The 23329-nt window shown below is 37.5% G+C and overlaps 1 protein-coding gene across 1 annotated transcript; it reads right to left on the bottom strand.

The window, feature by feature from the left end:
• Positions 1 to 4948: 4948 nt before the first annotated feature.
• On the bottom strand, positions 4949 to 20028 carry LOC137017086 (zinc finger protein 709-like). Its single transcript, XM_067381039.1, has 3 exons — positions 19938 to 20028; positions 15653 to 15802; positions 4949 to 6932 (listed from the first exon to the last, which is right to left on the bottom strand). The coding sequence occupies exons 1-3, from the start codon at positions 19996 to 19998 to the stop codon at positions 4999 to 5001; spliced, it is 2145 nt and encodes a 714-aa protein (XP_067237140.1). The 5' UTR covers positions 19999 to 20028; the 3' UTR covers positions 4949 to 4998.
• Positions 20029 to 23329: the final 3301 nt, after the last annotated feature.

The raw sequence follows: 23329 nt of genomic DNA, 5'->3' as shown, positions 1-23329 counted from the left end.
AATTGGCGTGGAGAGAGGATAAAACGCCAGAAACCGACTGAGTGAGCTGTGCTCGTTGTATGGAGTGAAGCCCGTCCTTGGATGTGGTTTATTTGGTTTATGTGTTTGATATTTTTCTCTGGTGAGAATAAAGTCTGTCAGCAGCCCAAAGCCGATCCCTGTCCTCTTCCTTCCCATTACACAAGAACCTCCGTTACAATGTGCCAATGCAGCTGGGGGCCGTCTAAACCCCTGGTACTGCATGCCCATTGTACATGGCCCTCGAGTCGGTGGAAGAGGCATCTGTGAACACCACAGCATGCCGGTACACCTGCTCTAGGTGCACTCCTGCCCGAAGAAACAAGGGGTCTGACCATGGACATCCGGCCGTGAAGCCAGTGCTGAAGAAGTCTCATATGAAGCAAACCGAGCGGGGTTACTGTCGCTGTGGTTGCCATATGACCCAGGAGCCTCTGAGAAAATTTCAGTGGGACCGCTGTCCTGCCTTTGAACGTATTCAAGCAGTTCAGCACTGACTGAGCATGTTCCTCAGTGAGGTGTGCAGTCTGTTTGACTGAATCCAACTCCATACAGAGAAAAGAGATCCTCTGCACAAGGAGAGTTTGCTTTTTTACCAGTTGACCTGAAGGCCCAACTGGCTGAGGTGACTGAGCACCAGGTCTCTGTGTTCACACAACTAATCCCGAGACTGTGCTAGAAAAAGCCAGTCATCAAGATAGTTGAGGATGTGTACAACCTGTTCTCTCGTGGGAACAATGGCTCCCTCCAAACCTTTCGTGAAGACGTGGGGAGATAGGGCCAGCCCAAAGGGTAGGACCTTGTACTGATATGCTCGACACTCAAATGCAAAGCGCAGGAATGGCATGTGTCGAGGTAGAATCGAGACATGAAAGTACATGTCCTTCAGGTCGATCGCTGCAAACCAATCTTGGGGAAGGATGCATTCGGAAATGCATTTCTGCGTGAGCATTTTGAATGGTATCTCTGATTCAAAACTTGCAGGTCCAAGATCGGCTGTGACCCATGTCAAGGCCAGCTCGTTCTTGACCATAACATAAAGAGGATCACACACACAAATGAGTTCTTTGAATTGCCATGTTGTTTATTACAAAATTATCGTGTGACGAGCAGGGCGGGCGAGAGCCGTGAGGGAACGGCGCGAGGCCGGTGACGCGAGTGATAATGAGCACCACCTACAAGGCGTGCTGGCCTCGAGTCTCTCATGGAGGAGCTCCAGAGGCATAAAAGGAGGAGCGATGTCAGTGAAGGACGAGAGAGGACCAGGCCTGGACTTTATTTTATTTTTTATTATGTTTGTGTGGCCAGCAGACGTCCGCGAGGGTCCGCCGGCATTACTTTAATTTTGGTCTTTGTTTATTTTGGTATTAAAGTTTTGTTGAATGTTAAAAAAAAAATAAAAAATCTTGGTCCGGTTCCCAGACACACTGCCGCTCGGTCCTCAGCCTGCCAAGAGGCTCTTCTTCGCGGTGCCATGCGGTGGCACTGGATGCTTAGTGGACGGCCTGATTCTCGACCGCCTCCTGGTGGCCGGCGATGGCTCCTCCGACTGAGGGCAGCCGGCAGCTCCTCCCCCGTTCCCTGCTCCTCCCCTTCCCACTCCCGCGCTGCCCGAACTCAGCAGCACCGCGATCCCCCTCAGAAGCGAGGGCTCTCCGACAGCATGTCCCTCCTTCCTCCCGGGTTTCGGCACCAATGTAACACGGTTAGTAGATGTGGGAAGAAGGAGGCGGGAACCGGCGAACATTCAACAAAACTTTAATACCAATATAAACAAAGAACAAAACGAAAGTAATGCCGGCAGACCCTCGCGGATATCTGCCGGCCACACAAACATAATAAAACATAAAATAATATCCAGGCCTGGTCCTCTCTCGTCCTTCACTGAAAACGCTCCTCCTTTTATGCCTCCGGAGCTCCTCCGTGAGAGACTCGAGGCCGGCAAGCCTCGCAGGTGATGCTCATTATCACTCGCGTCACCGGCCTCACGCTGTTCCCTCACGGCTCTCGCCCACCCTGCTCGTCACATATCTGTTCCAAACAAAATAGCACAATGTCTAGGGGAGTATATAAACCAAAAGAAAATAAGAATCCAGTGGTTAGGAAAGGTTGGAAAGAACAAAAATGAAAGCAGGTTGGAGCAAATGACTTCTCTGGAGAAACGTTCCACCAGAGGAAGTACTGATGAGTAGATCATCCAGATATTTATACTCTCCACCCATAAATTATCCAATTGGACTTTTATGTCACATTCAAACGCCACACTGCCACCACCAGGTGACGAAGGAAAAGACAGGGTCGTAACACCCACCACTTTTGTTTCTACAGTCGTCCATATGACCAAATACTACATCTTTCCATAACAGCACAGATTTGTCATAATTTTTTTTTTTGCCATAAATTTGCCAAAATGGTACATATGAATCACAGTTTCAGGGCAGTTGTCACAGAAAGTGCATTTAACATCAAGATAACTCTTACAAGGTAATGCTTCACTGGGTGAATCCTATAGAGTACCCCATGTTTTTGTAGGCAAAACCCGGAAAGGAGTTAGCATTTTTGAACTTCCAGTTCCAACGGCATAAAGTCTATGGGTTTTTTGAATGGGTTTGTGCTAAATCGCCTGAAATAAGGCGAAATTTAAATACTTTTTGATCTATGACATAAAACACATTTATCACCGCTTGTGACTTTTTAAAGTTTTACTGTGTCTTAAAATCGGCAGTTGCTAACAAATTTCTAAAAGGGACTACTTCCTTTGGAGGGGACAGCATTTCTCATGAAAGTGGATAAGTATTCATACACAGTGCAGATCATAATCAGCGAGCATAATTTTAAATAAAGTTGTTTTCTAAATGAAGTGTGAGGAAGCTTGGTGGCGACGTTGATCCGCGACCAGGTTGTGCTGTAGTCCATTTATAGCCTACTGTTAGCTTTTTATATCTGACGACTTTATTTAGACATCAAAATCTATAAATGTTGTGTTAACTTGTAAAGATTATCTTGATAGACAAAACATGTAAGTTTCATAACCCTTTGTTAAACACAGAGATTATTTTCTGCGATTTTCCAAAAGTCTATGGGAAAAATTAATGGGCTTTCAGTTGAAGGAACCCGTGCGCCGCTAACTTCCGGGTTGGCCTACAAAAACACGTCATCCCTGGGGTACTCTATTGAATGATTCTTCTTTGACTTTTTTTGTAATTAAATATTAGGTATAAGCCAGACCTTGCAGACTCTGGGAGATCCATTTGCAGTTTTATTAAGAATATCGTTGTCGTACAGTCAGGGGTCAGGAACAGCAAAGACAGTGTCAGAGGCAGAGCAGAGTCAGTAACCAGGCAAACTATGATGGCAGGCGGCAGGCAAGACAGGGTAATCAGTAGACAGGCAGAGATATCAGTAGACAGGCAGCAAGCAGAAAACAGTGGTAATAGGCAGTCCAAGGTCAAACACAGGAGATCAAACACTAAATATGCCGCTCAGTAATGTAGCCGTGGCAAACAAGACTTTGCAATGCATGATGGGGCGTGAGAGTCCTTTATAGTCCAGGGGTAATGAGGTTCAGGTGGAAGTGTAATCAGTCCAGGTACGGAGAGTGGGAAATGTAGTCCAAGGGTGGTTAGTATTTGGGCGAGGGTGCCCTCAGGTGGTGATCGGAGGGAGCCACAGAGGCCGAGTTTGTGACATGAAGAAATATCTCTTATTAGTCATCAATGTTAGTTTTTTGGATAATAGAATTGAAATTCACAGAATGTCTCCTATGCTGATCTTCAGTAATGGTTTTTCCTAAATACTAAACTTCATTTTTTAAGGGGATACCATAATAAGATGTTTAAGAAAATTCCTTGATGGCCATAAGCTAACAATTAGCTAGATTCAAGTATACACCAGATGCCCTTAAAAATTGAATGAATAATTCAATATAGAAACCTTCATTTTTTTCATTTTGAATGAACAGTGTAATGTCATCGGCTAGTTGGGTTATTTTTATCTTTCTATCATCAACTGTGATACCCTTCATAGAAAATTTATTTGATTTGAGAGGAAAGAAGCTGACTCACTAATAAAAAGAGACATGGAGAGACAGGAGACCCTTGCCCAATTCCTCATGTAGTATCAAATCTAGAAGTACTGTTTGATAGCTTAATAGAACTGTTGCCATTTTTATTATTTTTATTTTAGAGTTTTAACAACTGCAGAAAAGAAAAACAAATCTAATTTTTTAAGCATGTCATAGAGGAACTGATGCTCTATCAAGTTATTATAACTTGAATATTATAAATAACTTGAATTTTATTTTTAAGAATATTATAAATCCATTGTCACTAATAAATTCTGAATAATCCAAGATGCTGTAACTGGTGAATAGCATGGTTACTATGTTAGTGTATTTTGTGTATGTGTGTGTGTATTTCCTTTACTGTGCTCCCATATTAAAAAAAAAAAAACATGTATGATTCATACGGCAACCATATATCTTCCTTACTCAAATTGGCCAGAATTACCTTCTGTGTTTCATATAAATTCAATACATGTCATATACAAAATACAAATCATTATGGACACTTTCATACTAAAGAGCACAAATACAACTTGTAGGGAATTTTTTAGTATAAAATAACTGGGATTCATGTACAAATCATTTAAAGTTCTTAAACTGGATCATATGCTAGTCGAGATTTGTTTATTTAAATTTTATACAGATTTTAGGGAAATTGTGTACCTATTCTTCAAGCTTTATTTTTCCACCTAATTCCTCATTTTACAGCAGTGATAATATTGTATCTCTATATATATTTATCTTATATGATATCAGTCAATATTACAATATTTCTGCATTTCAGTCAATGACTTGCACAAATTTAATCAAATACTTTTATTTAAAAACAGAGACAATCAAACTTTGAGACTTAGTGAGGCTAAAATTTTGCAAGGAGTTAAAATGTTAATTTCTTTTGTTTTTCTCAGAGAGAAAGCCTATTTTCCAGTTTCTTCAGTTTTACACACATGTGGCTTCTCTCTGCTGTGGATCCTCTCATGTCTTTTCAGAGACGATGACAGACTGAATCTCATGTCACAGTGTGAACACTTGTAATGTTTTTCTTCAGTGTGAATTCTCTCATGTGTTCTCAGATTTGATGACACACTGAATCTCATGTCACAGTGTGAACACTTGTAAGGTTTTTCTTCAGTGTGAATTCTCTCATGTGTTTTCAGATTTGATGACACACTGAATCTCATGTCACAGTGTGAACACTTGTAAGGTTTTTCTTCAGTGTGAATTCTCTCATGTGTTCTCAAATTTGATGACACATTGAATCTCATGTCACAGTGTGAACACTTGTAAGGTTTTTCTCCTGTGTGGATCATCTCATGTCTTTTCAGAGATGCTAACACATTGAATCTCTTGTCACAGTGTGAACACTTATAAAGTTTTTCTCCAGTGTGGATCCTCTCGTGTGTTTTCAGAGATGATGACACACTGAATCTCTTGTCACAGTGTGAACACTTGTAAGGTTTTTCTCCAGTGTGAATCCTCTCATGTGTTTTCAGAGATGAAGAACAACTGAATCTCTTGTCACAGTGTGAACACTTATAAAGTTTTTCTCCAGTGTGGATCATCTTGTGTGTTTTCAGAGATGATGAACAACTGAATCTCTTGTCACAGTGTGAACACTTGTAAGGTTTTTCTCCCGTGTGGATCATCTCATGTCTTTTCAGAGATGCTGGCACACTGAATCTCTTGTCACAGTGCGAACACTTGTAAGGTTTTTCTCCAGTGTGGATCATCTCATGTATTTTCAGAGATGAAGAACAACTGAATCTCTTGTCACAGTGTGAACACTTATAAAGATTTTCTCCAGTGTGGAACCTCTCGTGTGTTTTCATAGATGATGAACAACTGAATCTCTTGTCACAGTGTGAACACTTGTAAGGTTTTTCTCCAGTGTGAATTCTCTGGTGTTTTTTTAAATCACTCCCTGTAATAAAAGTCTTCCCACCCTCAAAGCACATGAACTCTCTCACATCAGTGTGTATTTTCTGATGTTTTTTTAAACTATGTCGCCGTGAAAAACTCTTTCCACACACAGAACATGAATATGGTTTCTCATTTGTATGAACAATCAGGTGTTTCTTCAGGTTTATTGACCCAATAAATGTTTTGCCACATTGATCACATGTGAATGGTTTCTCTCCGGTGTGGATCCTCATGTGAATCTCAAGATTACGACTGGTTGTGAGGCTCTTTCCACACTGGTCACATGTGAATGGCTTCTCTCCAGTATGAACTCTGAAGTGAACATCAAGTCTGCGTTTGGTTATGAAACTGTTTCCACATTGACTGCATACATACGGCTTCTCTCCATTGTGGATCCTCATGTGAATCTCAAGATCACGATTGCTTGACATTCTCTTTCCACACTGATCGCATGTGAACGGCTTCTCACCAGTATGAACTCTCATGTGAAAATTAAGACTTTGTTTGGTTGTGAAGCTCTTTCCACACTGATCACACGTGAATGGTCTCTCTCCAGTGTGGATCCTCATATGAACATCACGACTCTGTTTGGTTAATAAACTCTTTCCACATTGATCACATGTGAATGGTCTCTCTCCAGTGTGGATCCTCATGTGAACATCAAGATTTTGTTTGGATGTGAATCTCTTTCCACACTGTTCACATGTGAACGGCTTCTCTCTAGTGTGGATCCTCATGTGACGCTCAAGATGTTGTTTGGTTATGAAACTGTTTCCACACTGAGTGCAGGTTGTAGATTTATTGGCTCTTCTTTTCTTTAAAAACGTATTTTTAGTCTTTGAGCAACTCAAAGGTTTTTCTTCAGGTTTGACATGATGTTTCTCCTCCACTTCACTCAGTTCTTCACTCTCCTCCTCCTCTTTAATCATATCTAAAATGGAAGAACAGAATTAATTTCATTTTCAGTACAACAAAATAATCCAAAGAGAGAAATATACATATATACATAAAAGTGAGCCCTGATGTAATAGCAGAAACTACACAACTGCTATAAAATATTTTCATCACTTTGATGCCTTTTTATAAATGAATGAATGTTAAGTAATGTCCCTGAACTTTCTATGAATGATGGTCACTGATCATCAATTGTTATTTTTAAAACATTATTGACAAATCTCATGTTTCTGTATTGAGAACTTCAAGGTGGAGTAAGTAGATTTTGAAAAATACTGTCTGGAAGTTATTTGTGTGTCGGGGAAATTTTGAGCTTCAGTATAATTTCCATATGATTTTACTTATATGCTCATGATTAAATGATTTTGTTTTTCTCAGGAGTGCTTAAGTATTCATTCTTAGGGTGGCAAGTCGAAAATCACTGAATTGGTAGACATGTTCCTAATATGGTGAAAACACAGAAAAAAAAACTTTTGAAAAACAATTGCAGTAGATCTTATGCAGTAGAGTCGGTTGATATTCTGCCACAACAATTTGGTGTCAGAAGTGGGATTCCATGGATGTGCCTTTTGGAATCGAGAGTGGACGGTGGCTGACTTTGTGGTTGTGGTCAAGGGATTTCTAAGGGGAATTGAGATCACGTGGGCAAATGCAACAGTTATTTCTGGAAGGGAAATTTAAGCTGCGTCACACAGCAAAAGCAAATTTCTGGGGAATCCAGCTGTAGTCGGGACTACAGAAAGTTTGTGGGTTCAGGGAAAGCCTGAAACTGAGGCTGTGTGAACATTCCTGGAAATTGAATCACGTTAGGACACAGTTAAGACGTTTCCAAACGGGAGGTTTCTGGAAAGGAAATCAAGGCTCCATCACATAGCTAAAGCAAATTTCTGGGGAATCCAACTGTAGTCAGGGGACTACATAAAATTTGTGGGTTCAGTGGAAGCCTGAAACTGAGGCTGTGTGACAGTTTAGACATCTTAAGTTGCATAACAGGGTCAGCGCAATGGAGTGGAAGCTCAACCGGTCCAACAGATTATTTAGGTGCGCACCGACAAGGTAAATTCACAAGAGTTTGGGAGAGCCAATATGGGGAGATATGGGGTTTTATTAAATGAGAAGATTGTATGGCCAAAAATGCATGCTAGATGTAGGAAAATTAGTATTATGATTTTTCTGAGAGAAGGAACATTAAGGAGACTTAAGGTCATAAGGGAATGAGTTGAATAGAATTGCGATGTGGGGATGTTGTGTGAAAGCGTCATATAGAGAAGGAGGATGGAATGTAACTTACTGATAATATGTTTACATCTGCAGACTAACTATTTGATAGAAGAATGTGGGATAAGTGGCTATAATGGAAAGAAATATAACAGCAAAAATGAATGTTTTGAAAATGAAAATTCTAAAAATGTTTCACTATGGACAAATATTTTAAGTATGTTTTTTTTTTGTTTTTTTTATGTGATGAGTGCCACCGCTATCATAGTGTAAAATAACTAAAATGATTTAGGACCTTTCTAGATGTTTGTTTTTTGATGGTCAAAATGAAGGGGGTTTAAATGGCAAAAATGAGACTGCCAGTTGTAACAGAGACTCGAGCTGATTGGAAATGTGTAATTTCTAAATTCCCCTATGTGTGAGTAAAAGACAAATATAAGCACGATTGTTTATTCAAAAAGGCAGTGTACCAGTCCTGAATTCCTCAGAGTCTCTCTCATTTAAAGTCAGTGAAGAACAGTGTCTCAATTGAAAATAATGGACACAGAGATAATAAAAGGAATGATTGCCATGAAGAGGGCAATTAGTTGGCAATTTGTTAAAGTAAAACTTGATGAGTATGAAGAGGTCTTTGAAATTAGTAATACAGACCTTGAATGATAGAAGTGACTATTTTGATGAATTTCTTCTATGACCAGTAACTTTTTTGTCTGATCTTTGTCACAATGTGCAGGGCTGATGGCTCCGGTTACAGATGTAGCAGAACACTACTCTGAATGGACAGTTGTAATAAGTTCACTGTGTAAAATCTCAGTACTGATATATTGCTGCTTTAAATATGTTTAATGGATTTTAGTGATTAAATACAGCTGTCATTATCCTGTCTCCAAGTTGTAACACTATTAGGCAGTCCAATGGCTCTGGTGGCTCTTGAATGCAACTTCCCTAAGCTCCAGAAAACACCTGATTTTTTTGAAGAAAACTGTCAAAGATTTCATGATGGGAAAGAGCATGTACCAGTGTGCACAAGGTGATTTCTCAATGATGGGTAAGATCCTCTTTGGCCAGATAGAGGACAACCTAAGGCAGGGGGTTGCTGCCGCCACTGGGTATCTACCCTGATTGGGCGGTGTTTATGTGAGATGGGTATGAGAGTGGAGCGGATGTCTGTGAGGCCAACAACATCATTAAGGGGGGATGACCTGTGACAACGTACAGCAGTCTGGCCCAAAAATGTTCCTCTATACCACTCACCAGAAACCGCATTCCTAAGATGGCTTGTTTTTCATTGTGACAAGCAACTATGCCAGGGGACAAGACCCTGAGGAGAAGAAGATTATTGATAAAGAGCTGATGGGAATGAGATTTCAAGAGCCGACTGAGACCATGGGGTGATTGTCCGTAATTTCTGGGGAGACCATAGCAAAATTTATTAACATGATGTTGGTTGCCCTATTGGCAAGAACTGTATAGAAGTTTAGGATTCAGCACTATGATGAATGTCTGAATTCATGAGGCTGTGTTGATTTTGAGCTAATGTGTCTCTATCATAGTTTCACTCCTACAGGTCATTAGACATGGCAGAGGATAATTCCAAGGCATGATGGGTGGTTAAAGATGAAGGCCACGTTTGCAGATTCAAGAGAAAGTTAAGTGAATTCAGTGTTTAACTTAAAGATACTTTAAAAATGTTCAAAGTTACAGTCTTTTGAGGCTGGTGAAAAGATTATTTGTGCAGTAAGAGAGAGTGACTGCTGGGGTAGAGCCAAGGATACTCTGTCTGTTATCAGCTAAAGCTTAAACAAAAAGCAATGAGACAGGGACCAAAACACCCCAGATGACTTTCATAAAAATGAATTAAAATGAACATATATGCTTTGAGACTGGATAAGAGATCATGCAAAAACTACATGAAAATATGGGAAGGTTAAATACGTTTTTAGACTTAACAACTAGGGCTGGGCGATATGGCTGAAAACTGTATCACGATATCAGTGTTTCATATTGGTCGATATCGATAATTATTGATATTTTTTATGACCCATTTAAAATAAGGACCAGAAGAAAAATTTATTACATTTAAACATTTTTATTTTAAACTTAATTAAAATAGTTCACTTTTAAATAAACTTTTGCTTATAATTTACTCACCCCCATGTCATCCAAGATGTTCATGTCTTTCTTTCTTCAGTCGAAAAGAAATTAAGGTTTTTGATAAAAACATTCCAGGATTTTTCTCCATACAATGGGCTTGAATGGGCACCAGACGGTTCAAGGTCCTAATGACAGTTTCAGTGCAGCTTCAAAAGGCTTTAAACGATACCAGACGAGGAATAAGGGTCTTATCTAGCGAAACAATCAGTTATTTTTTAAAAATAAAAAAAAAAAATTTATTTTTAAAAATAAAAAATTTTCCTTGTCCGACATTGTTGTTTTACCTTTTTTTGTAAACGGCGTTTGACTTAGTATTTGCACGTTTAAGTTGTAAACACTGAATCTGTACTTCCGCCTATGTCAAGCGTGACCCTTTCAACGTAATTGCGTATTACGTGACGTCACGAACGCGCATCCAAGAACAGAGCAAGGAGAACATTTGTGCTTATAAAACTTAAACTTTTTAAAAAAAAATTTAAAATGACTGATCGTTTCGCTAGATAAGACGCTTATTCCTCGTCTGGTATTGTTTAAAGCCTTTTGTAGCTGCACTGAAACTGTCATTAGGACCTTGAACCGTCTGGTGCCCATTCAAGCCCACTGTATGGAGAAAAATGTTTTCATCAAAAACCTTAATTTCTTTTTGACTGAAGAAAGAAGGACATGGACATCTTGGATGACATAGGGGTGAGTAAATTATAAGCAAAAGTTTATTTAAAAGTGAACTAATCCTGTAACCTTCCTCTGATCATAATACCCTCAGTTAAGACAGAAATGTCAACAACCATTGGAAAACTCAAATAATTTAAATGTAAACATAAGTCTAAAGTAGGGTGACCACCCGTCCCGCATTTTGGTCCCGGTCCCGAAATTAGGAGCTTTGTCCCTCAAGACTTAAGTAGTGTCCAGCATTTCATTTATGTCTGTAATTTTTTTCATCCATGAAATTACAAAACTACAGTAAGAAATATAATAAAAACTCTGAGCATTTAAAAATCTATTTGTGCAGTCGTCATATTCTAGCTGTGAAAATAACCAACCAGCGCAATCATAGAGAGAGGTTTTCCCGCTGATGACAACTGAATGGACAGTGCAAAGAGCAGGCCTCATCAAAGTCAGTAAACACAACTACACCAGCAAGGATTTCATCTTCCATACTGGATAAGAACCTCAAAAGCTGCTCAAAGCTGCCCAAATCGATGATTTAAAGCATGTAATCATCCATCCTGATGTTAAATATTTCAACGAACGGCGGCGATCAAGTGCCACACACGGAAATGGTCGAGCACCTACAGAAAAACGAGATATTCTCCATTTGTTTTAACCAATACAAAATTGAGAAATTCAGACACGACTTTCTTCTCACGTTAATATTTCATTTAATGCAGTTTCTATGGCGTTATTATATTGAAAAATAGCGAGAACGCATCAAATGCGCGAGCAATCTCTCTCACAGGCAGATTCCCTTGCACAAACCTGGAGGCGTGCGCGCGCTCTCTCTCTCGCTCAGATATCACAACTGCGCGCTCAAACTTTTGTCCTCCTGCATGTGCAGCCATGAATCTAGAATGGTCTTCTCTCCAGGATTTAATGTTGCCATAAGCGCAACATTATAGTGTGGGCACCCACAGGCAGAAACATTATTCGGCGCATATGCCAACAAATATAAATCAATATTTACATAGCGTAATAGTTGTAAATGTATGTGTCTTATGTGTCCCGCAAAATCACATCTACTGTCCTGCAACAGATCAATAGTCAGGTGGTCACCCTAGTCTAAAGTCACAATGAACATGTTTCCTCTTTTATTTACAATTTGCTCTCTCACTGCTGCACTCATATTCTGCTTATCAGTCGCCGGTTACTGAAGAAGAATCCAGCACGAGACAACGATATGGCGAAACCAAAATTGATAGGCTACTGTTACATGATTGGCTGTTAGTGTGTCACTCCCTACGTTGCTAGGTTACCAGAGAACGAGTGCCTTTGTTAATGCAAACAAACTTGCTTCGCAACCTCTGTTTTCTTCCGACGAAGAATAAAAAAATATCGAACGTTTTATCGAACATATTTTTTATTGATATCGATCACGTGTCTATCGCAATAGATATCGTTATCGTTTTATCGCCCAGCCCTATTAACAACAAAAGCAAACATTGAAAATGAGCAGTTCATAGTCACGTGTGTCTAGTATGAGTGTGAATGCAACTATATCTTATGTTTCCTATGTGTTAATTTGTAGAAATATTCTGTCTTCAGTGTGTGCATATGTAATTAACCTCTGGAATGAGTGTTTTATCATTACAGATGGGTTAAGTGAAATGAAAAATTTTGACAAGCTGATAATTTGTATTGAATCTGATGAAAAGACGATACAGAACATGGGACAAGCTTTATGTGGATTAGGATATCCAGCTCTGTCTACTAGTGGTAATTTTGACAACTAACCTTTAAACAGTACCTGATATTATCATTGCCATAATTTGTGTTATTCCAGCCGCGATGTGCAGAGAAATAGAAACCGTTTCTAAAATTTGCGTGTCGCGGCTGGTTAATTAATTGAATTTACCTTGGCATAGCTGAATAACAAGAGTTCAGTACATGGAAATGACATACACTGAGTTTCAAACACCATTGTTTCCTCCTCCTTATATAAATCTCATTTGCTTAAAAGACCTCCGGAAAACTTGCGGATCTCAACATAACACCGACTGTTACGTAACAGTCGGGATCATTAATATGTACAGTGTTTCCCACAGGATTTTGTGAGACTGTGGTGGGTGGACATCGGTTCACAGAGAATTTTGCACATTTTTAAATTTAAATGCATAAATCTGGTGCATTCTGAGAGCAAAATTAAGTGACTAGATCAATGAAGAAATTTGTTCTCTTGTAAACAATTTTGTGCTCTAAAAGTAATTTATTTATTGGTGATGGTAGGTCACATTAGTCATTGCTATTTGTATTCTTATGAAATGAAAAAACAATTATTATAAATAATAATTATATGTATTTATATTAATTTATATTAATAAAAGACGCTTATTTTAAATGTATTGTGCAGCTTTTTAATGGGGCAACAAGATATGATAGATACAACAGAACATAATAGGCTATTAATAATCTTTCAGTGTGCAAAACCATGATAATATGAAACGCTTCAAAACAGCAGCAAAAAAAAAAAACGCTAATGCGCATCCTGGGTGCAGAATGATGTGCTTGAAGCAATATCGAGTCAGAGCGCGCAGTTACGCAGCGCATAGAAAAGTTCACGCCACGGTACAAAAATAATCCCTGTGTATATCTGACTGCATCTAACAGTTTATTAATCATATGTTTCTTCTCACTTTTTTAAATTACAGTTATAGTGCGTGTGACGCCAATTCATAGTCCTTGTGTTGTGCGATCTAACAGACACCCTGTAGCCAGTGTGATGACATCGTTCAGAAACAGCAATAAACTCCAGCAAGATAAAGTCATTTTATCCAAATCCACAGCCCTTTATCTACATATCAAGTATTATAATAGGAATATATCATATTGGAGAGTTTTACCGTGCTGACTGTTGTTACCGAACGCGCCGCGCCGTTTGAGTGCTGAATGATTAACAGCTGCAGCAGAGGGAAGACAAGTTTCTGACTGTGAACTTAACGATGTATATATTTCTTCTGTCCCTCACATGAAGCTATGGAATGGCTTCAGATGACTTTGAATATAGTGCATAATAATTTAATTGGTGCTAGTCTACTTATTTTGCTCTATGACTCCCACTTTTGCCATACAAAAGAGCGCAATTATCAGACTGTAATTTAAATATCGCGACAAACCTGATTTCCGTTTCATTTTGAGACTGTGGCGGGACAAATTTGAATGTGGCGGGCCGCCACAGTCTAGTCAATGTATGGGAAACACTGATGTATGACCCCAATTTTTGCATATATGCCAGCCCATGTTCCAGGCAGACAAGGCAGTATTAACGTCTGGATGTGCACAGCTGAATCATCAGACTAGGTAAGCAAGCAAGAACAACAGCGAAAAATGGCAGATGGAGCAATAATAACTGACATGATCCATGATATCATGATATTTTTAGTGATATTTGTAAATTGTCTTTCTAAATGTTTCATTAGCATGTTGCTAATGTACTGTTAAATGTGGTTAAAGTTACCATCGTTTCTTACTGTATTCACGGAGACAAGAGCCATCGTTATTTTCATTATTAAACACTTGCATTCTGTATAATTCATAAAAACAACTTCATTCTTTATAAATCTCTCCAACAGTGTAGCATTAGCCGTTAGCCACAGAGCATAGCCTCAAATTCATTCAGAATGTAAATGTAAACATCCAAATAAATACTTTACTCACATAATTCGAAGCATGCATACATCATGCATGACGGACATCTTGTAAAGATCCATTTGAGGGTTATATTAGCTGTGTGAACTTTGTAAATGCGCTGTAATATAGTCGAGAGCTTGTATGGCAGGAAGCGCGAGCATTTAAAGGGGCCGCACACAGCCTGAATCAGTGCATAGTTAATGATGCCCCAAAATAGGCAGTTAAAAAAAGTATAAAAAAAAACTCTATGGGGTATTTTGAGCTGAAACTTCACAGACACATTCAGGAGACACCTTAGACTTATATTACATCTTGTGAAAAAGCATTCTAGGTCACCTTTAACAAGCTCCTATATTTTGCAGTATATAAGTTTAGATTGATAATAATGGGTAAAAAGTAGAGGTGCACTGATTGCAATTTACTTGGCTAATTCTGATTTCTGATTTTTTGTTAGTGTGATCAGCCAATACCGATTTTTGCAGATTCTGATTTTCTTTCTAAGAACTATAATTGACAACATATGCAAATCTACTTTACTTTTCTTCAATGCAAATTCTATTCTCATAAAAAAAAATACACAAGTAAAAGAGCTGTTTGGTGTGAGCGCGCAACCTGCGGGAATAACTAAAATTATGCGCAATACAAGCACTATTATAGTGACTAGCGAATGAGAGAGAGGAGGCGCCCAGGTGTGCGTCACTTTACCGTGACAGAGAAGAGAGCAAGAACGTGCAGCTGACGTTACTGCCTGTGCCGCTGGTAACAAAATGGATCGGCTCGGAATCGGTAAGAAGTGAGACTGATCAGCCGATTATGAGGGAAATCGGCCGATTCCGATCCCTGGCCAATCAATCGGTGCATCTCTAGTAAAAAGGCTAATAAATTTTGTTTCTATTATTCTATTTACCACAATGTCAAAGCAACACAGCTTAACCAAAAATAAAAAGCTCTTTCCACACTGATCACATGTGAACAGCTTCTCACCAGTATGAATTCTCATGTGAAGCTCAAGATGTTGTTTGGTTGTGAAGCTGTTTCCACTCTGATTGCAGGCTGGTTTTTCTCCAAGTTTGACATGATGTTTCTCCTCCACTTCACTCAGTTCTTCACTCTCCTCCTCCTCTTTAATCATATCTAAAATGGAAGAAAAAATAATTACTAAAATAATTATAAGAGAGAAATATACATAAAAGTGAGCCCTGATGTAATAGCAGAAACTAGACAACCGCTACAAGATATTATCATTACTTTGATGCCTTTATATAAATTAATCAATGTTAAGAAATGTCCCTAACACTTTCTATGAATGAGGATCAAAGATATTCAATTGTTATTTTTAAAACATTATTGACAAATCTCATGTTTCTGTAGTGAGAACTTCAAGGTGGAGTAAGTAGATTTTGAAAATCACTGTTTAGAAGTTAGTCCACCGACACCAACAACAATCGCGTAACCAATCAGAATTGGGGGGCGTGGCTATAATCTTGAGCACAGAGAACGAGTAACACCATGTCCTAACCAGACGTGATGTGATAAGATTCCAGCAACAAGCAACCTGTGAGACAGTGTTAGCAACCTAATTAGACAGTGATGTTTTCATTACAGCTAAAAAGCTGTGAACACAGAATGATGTTCAAACTCACATTAGACACTTTTAAGATTACATAAAGCCATAAGTCTTAAGTATATTAAGAAATTACGGTCAATATAAGATTTTAAGAGTCAAAATGTGAAGCTTGAGTCTTAGATCTTCTTAATGATGTATAGTTTGTCAAATGCACATTAACAGGCTATATAATAGGGCTGGGCGATATATCGCATGCGATTGTCACGCGCATTTCGTCAGTAAAGCTGGTTCCCTGATTACCGCTAAATCGCCATCTCCTGCTTTCAAATGGAGCGGCATTTAATAGACAGAACCGTAGATTACTGAAAAGCCACGCAATATCGCGTTCACATCGCATATGAATCGCCTTCGATTATGCAGCTCATTATACAGCTCATTATGCGTCTCATTATGCAGATCTTTTGTCTTCTCATGTGTGAATCACATCATTATTCATCAAGATTCACACCTTCATGCATACTGTGTTTCTTGACAAAAAGTGTCTTACAAAATCTAAATCTAAATATTTTTTACATGAACGAGTAGGCAGGATAAATTTATCTTTTTGAAGCAAAATCTCTAGTCTACAACCTCCAATAGCTAGAAGTCTTGTGAACATGTTTTTTCAATAACCTCGCATAAACATTATTCCTTCAAAAACACAAACATGTACATACATGTTCCTCACATATTATGGTAGCCTAGTTCCTGCTGAATACAGTGTAATGACACTTCTCCAGGTCCCGAAAAATCCTCAGACCCCAAAGCCTAATAAGGTAGTGTAACATTTTTCTGACAAACAAATCACTCCCAAATCAGGAATTAGCAGCACAGTAATTACTGACACAGTTAAGGGTAGACTATTTAAATAAAACAAGAATGACAAATAAATGAACAAACTGTAATAAATAAAGAACACGCTGTCCACGCTCATGTTTGAGGTTTAACAAGCTTTATATTTCGCAGTAGATTCATTTAGATTGATAATAACATGTAAAGGCAAATACATTTTGTTTCTATCATTAAATTTTCCACAATGTCAAAGCAACACAGCTAAAATACAAACCTAAAATACAAGCTCATGCTCGTGCGCTCTAGACAGAATACTTCAGTTGCAGGGAACACATTAGTAGACTAAGAAGAATCAAATATATTTAAGTTTAACAAGGTTGGGTTCCTTCAACTATGTATTGCCAAGATACTGGTGATGCATATCACAATGCAGGGGTTAAAATAAGATATTGTGATATAGTTTGTGTCCTACATTTTTCACTTAACCCTGTAACTTCTGACATGGTTTTCCTCCTTTTAAAAACAGAGTATTTATTAAAAATTGTGGCACCCAAAGTAACAGCATCTGGGCCTAAGATATAATAATGCTTTAAAACCTCTTAAGCACTGGCCACACCCTAGGACCCACCGGTGGGTCCGCGGGGGGGTCATGATATTATTTTTTAAAAATCTATAAACTGTGAAGCACAAAACTAGTCATACATGGTATTTTTTAAGCGTAGAACCTCTGTTTTCTTGCAAGTCCCATGATATTTGCATTAATTTTACATAAAAGAAAATAATAAGGTCTAAATTCGTTCTTCCGCAACAATGCCCCCTTGAGAAAATCAGATGAATAATGTTCATATTTCATATTTCTAGCACACAAACTCACCAAACCTAGACAAGTCATACATCAAATGAAAGCTCTCAGGAATGTTACTGTGTACTTTATTTCACAGATCTTATACATTATAGTGACATAAAGAATAATTTTCAAAAGAATCACGAAAACTGAAATGACTCCTGTGAACAAGCAAACTTATGCATCATTTCTGCGCTGATAACTACATCTGTGCTCACATACTAGCCTAAAATATCCTATATCAGCTTTTACTTTAGGTTGTTTTCCTCAAAATGAGACCATTCCCGTGTGTCTGTGAGCATGCATGGCTAAACGGCACTATAATATGTCTCAGATGCGCAGATCAAAACACGCGATGCAGCGTAAAACATTTATGACCAGTATTTGACTCTCTTTGATTTCTGTCGACTTGCAATGACGTCATCACGCAGTGTGTCCTATGTCATGAAAGCTGACGACCCCCCCTCTCCATAGACACATCGATAAAACTTCTAGACCATTCAGAGCCCGAGTTTTTCCTTTCCAAAGTTGAGGAGGTGGGACTAAAGAACACGAATCGCGTGCGCGCCATCAAACGGGATTTGATTGGAAGTTGGTTTGTGATTTTGGATGGCGTTTTTAGCTAATTATTGCGTGCTTTTATTATCTTGCACTTGTGTTAAACTTCTGAGAGTTTTCTGTAAAATAAGACAATTTTTATCAATTTATTCCAAAGTATGTGAGTAGGGCTGTCTTTTAAGTTCAGGTATGCCTACTGGTTTCAGAAATCAAAAATGGTGACTGTAAAAGTACACTTGGAGAGTCTAACGCCTCCTTTCGATTAAAGCTAAATAACTTTTGCTTAGAAGATGTTATCAAAAAAAAAAATTTCTCCTGTTTACTGCCACCTAGTGGAATCAAAAGAGATTGTCTGAAGCAACATAGACCACACATGTCCTAAATTACAGACTCTTAAATAAAAACTTAATAAAAAAAATAAATAAATAAAAATCTGACTTTTTGTTAGTGTTTATCACAGTATTGTAAACATATAAAATCCAAAATATGCAATATTTTACCCATGTTTTAAAATTCAGAGATTTTTCTGTAAAATGAGACCATTTTTATCTATTTATTCCAAAGTATGCGAGTAGGGCTCTCTTTTAAATTCTGGTATGCCTAATTCTGTAAAAAATTCAAAATATGCTGAAGAGGTTAAACTATATAATGTCTAAAATCCTGGTAATGCTGCAAAATGTGAACCATATATAAAATAAATGTAAGTTAATCTGTTAACCTGCATATAGTCAGAATTATTGTCATAATTATTAGAAATGTAAAGCTCAAAAGTATGTGTATTTTAGTTTGTGGGGTGAGTTTAAATAATTATATAAAAGAAAAGTGTAAATATCTTGCAAATTAAAAAAGGTATAAGAGATTTATTTTGATAAGTACAGTGTGATAATTTAGCTGTTGTTTAGCTAACAATAAATACACTGCAGCCATGTTCTATTTCAAATCAAATCTAAAACTCTAAACTATAAAATGCTAACTGATATTCATTCAGTATCTCGGTTTTGTGGTGCAAACTGCCCCATTCAGTTTCAGTCTCTCCTGCACACATTCACAGCTCTCCGGTTTGGTTATGGCTCTAATTATAATTCTTTTGTCATTATTGTAATTACTGGTGATTCTGTGTTTTTGTTTCTTCTCACTTCATCTCCTTTCAAGCATTCAAATGAGCTTTACTATTCAAACAGCTGCATAAGGGCTAGCTAGCATGTTAGCACTTCATCAAAACACGACAATTTATGAGATTAAAACCATGTTTTTGCTCCAAACTCATTGTAACGCAGGTCGAGTGTTTTAAAAAATCGTCTGTGATCTGACGTGGCTTCAAAACAAACAAAAAATAGATGATATAAAAATACATTAGCCTCTTTGTTTGTTTGGCTTTATATGCCTATTCTGCACAGTAATACAGGCTATGTCGATTAGCATTGTGTTATATACACTATTATACTAAAAAATACTCTAATATACTCTACCTGGCATGGCTTGAAGAACACAGATAATCTCTCTCTGCATGTTATTATCGGTGGATATCATGAGGACTACTGTCAAGTCTCACTCTTGCACTTTCTGCTCGAGTGTGCCCTCTTGCTTCCAGTGCACGAGAGAGTTTAGTGCTCCAAAACACAAACATCGCCACATTTAAGGGTAAAAATTGAATATTACTCCTTTCGAAATTTGACGAAACAAATAAGAATATATTGATATTTCTCCAAATTAACTAAAAGCCACGAGGGACATTATTTAGTCGATCACTTTCATGAAGACCGTCAGTTTTTTCTTAGTGCAGCTGAGGTTCATAATATACTAAAATATCGACTCACTTGGTGTTTCATTTTCATAACTTTCAAGACATTACTGTCACTATATGATTTTCAGACTAAAACAGGAATCAAATACTGAAGCTTGAGTTATTTTTAAAGATGTCCCAGATAGCAAACGGACGTCGATTCAACGTTTATTTTTGGTTGTAAAGATCAGTATCAGTCGCCGATCAAATTTCAATGTTGATTCAACGTTCACTATTTGATCGGTACATCAGAACGTTATTACGTCGAAAATATGACATCGATTCAATGTCGAAATGAGGTTGTTTCATCAACAGATACCTACGCCGACGCATATGATCGAAATCATAACGTCTAATATATGTTGAAACTTGGTTAGAGGAATCGGACATTGCGTGCACTATTAGGACGTGCATGTCTTTTGACTTATTTACTGATATAATTTTAATTCGTTATAAAAACCCTATTTAAGTAAATTAAACAAGTTTATAGCAGTGGTTATTTATAATAAATCCACATAAATGAGCAGCAAAATCTATAGCAGGCTCTTACTCTGACACTGATAAAATGAGCAGTCCTCAAGTTTCCGTGATTTCTTGTCCGATGCATCCATTTTAAAATTAAATGAAAGCATAGCCTACCGAAGATTGCTCAAACGGTATCGGCAGGTCATAAACACACGAGAAGGAGCGTTAATGAAAACCATGAATGCAACATATATGTGAAACACTGTTAATATGAAGACTTAAGATGCAAAAGCCTCTAAGTACCGTCTGAAATTTTTATCAAGCTCGTAGGTTCAGTAATTTCACTTGAATGGCAATTAATAGGTCCTTTTCATTGCCATTAAAGTGAAATAACTGAACATAAACATATAAGCTTGATAAAAATGCTCATTTTAGAAGAATTTCAGATGGCACTTAGAGGCTTTTGCATCTGAAGTCTTCATATACAGCTCTGGAAAAAATTAAGAGACCACTCCAAGTTCAGAAATCAATATTAAGTGGTCTCTTAATTTTTTCCATATATATATGTATATATATATGTATACTGTTTATATTTTAAAAATGTAAAAATGCATAGAACATAAAGCTTAAAAATTGATCTTCATGTTACATGCATAAATAGGCCTGTGTACATATGTAAAAATATATTTTAAAAATATAGCCTATTCATGAATCATGTTATGTATAGTTTTTAACAAGAGACAATATTGTGAAACAACGAATGTGAAATGACTATGAGTGTACACAAAGCAACACACACACACACACACACACACACACACACACACTGATGCCTGGATGCTATATGCAATCAATCACACAAACACATATTTATCAAAACCAGCAAGTACATATACTTCAATTCACCCACTCGACCAACAAAAAGAATCAAAATGTCTTTTGAGACTCCATCTATCTTACATTTTTTCATTCTGATTGCCATTGCTCATTGTTTCAGTATGTGTTAAGTTCAAAATCTTCAACGCTAGTTCACATACTGTGTTTGAACTCTAGCTCATAATGCTGTATGGTTAAAATATGTTTTTTTGTTGTTGTTGTTGTTGTTGTTGCTTCCGTCCTGGTGCCCATTGTAGTGGACATGAATAAATCTAATATATTGTACATTTATTTTATTTATTTTTTTACAGTTAAAGAGAATCTGAAAAGCACAAACTGGCTTTATATATATATATATATATATAACAAAAGTAAAGTGTTGGTATAAAAATACTCCAAGCACGTTTTCCAAAAATATAAAGAAGTTCTTTTAAAGTTTCACTTTCTCATTTTGCACAATGGGTCGATAGAACTACAAAATGCATTTTAATTTCATGATTTAATAATTGTATGTAATGTTATAATTCTATATGTTTATGTTTGTAAATGCTGCATGACTGTGACGTGTTTTAATGCGCGTGCGCGTTATCGAATCGCTTTCAAATGCTGTAGCGGATCTGAGTTGCCATGGAAACGGGGAAACGTCAAGCAGCAAGCCTCCGTCTCGCTGTTGTTTTCACTGATTTTAGGTAAGTTTAGTCCACAAAATCACACACATAATATATAAAACTGTTCCTGACACTTTTCTTAAGTGTAACTGACACACTTCTGTTGAATATTTACTTAAAAGAAATGATTTAGTGTCTTTGAAAAAGTCCGTTAGCATCTCAACCGTTTTCAGAAGCGGTTGGCTAACTCTATATTTTGAGCCCTTGTTTAATGAAAGTTTGGGCTTTTAATCTCATCGTTATGTGTAGATGAGATGTTTTGATAGCTTTGTTAACGTTTTGCTGGCATATTATCAATGAATGATGGTAAACTTACTTATTTATTTAACCTAAAAGTATGCGCTGGCTGTACCGTTAATCGGTGACGTCACTTACATGAGCGCGAATATTAGCTGAAACTATTTCAAACACGGTTTGATCTCTAATGGTAAACAAATATTGATAAAAATTGTTCTGTAATTTCAGGGACGACAGAAAACCCCCTCCAACAAAGGGTAAATTCCAAAGTTTGCAGCATTTCTGGAGGAAACACAGGTGAACTGAGAAAGCTCATTAAATATTTTAAAATGCATTTATTTCACAATATATTTTACCTATATCACCATGCATCTGCAGTTTTCTTTTGTAAAATTATTTTTAATGCATTAGTTAAGAAGGCTTTGACATCCAAACGTAAGTGACACTGTATGTACAATAGTGAATTCTAATACTAAAAATATAAATTCTGTTAACTTAAGAAATTATTTTTTTAATATTATGTATTTTATTCTTTCCACCTCTGCTCTAGCTTGGTTCCTTGTAATAAACCTGTAATAAATGTGGTTGGCTCTGTGACAAATTGAATGTTATGTTCCTAGATCCTTCCATGAGGATGGCCTCCTGCACCCCAGCAGAGCTGAGCGACCTCCTGTCAAAGGCCATGAACCAGATGACTATTGTAAGCAAAACCTCAATCATTCACTACACTACTGTTGAAAAGTTGTGGGTCTGTAAGATTTTTACATGTCTTTGAAAGAAGTCTCACATTTTAAAATCATTAACCCCAGGTTGTTTCAGTGAGGTTGTTCTT

The sequence above is a fragment of the Chanodichthys erythropterus genome, chromosome 3, assembly GCF_024489055.1.
Source record: "Chanodichthys erythropterus isolate Z2021 chromosome 3, ASM2448905v1, whole genome shotgun sequence".
In the NCBI taxonomy this organism is placed as follows: Eukaryota; Metazoa; Chordata; class Actinopteri; order Cypriniformes; family Xenocyprididae; genus Chanodichthys; species Chanodichthys erythropterus.
This window is presented reverse-complemented; position numbering and strand designations above follow the sequence as displayed.

Bases quoted from the DNA above. Each gene is read 5' to 3' on its own strand.
- LOC137017086 (XM_067381039.1), bottom strand. From the start codon at position 19,998: ATGATATCCACCGATAATAACATGCAGAGAGAGATTATCTGTGTTCTT. The intron at 15,803-19,937 runs GTAGAGTATATT...CTTCCATTTTAG, and splicing joins TGTTCTTCAAGCCATGCCAG to ATATGATTAAAGAGGAGGAG. The intron at 6,933-15,652 runs GTGAGAAGCTGT...CTTCCATTTTAG, and splicing joins TCACATGAGAATTCATACTG to ATATGATTAAAGAGGAGGAG.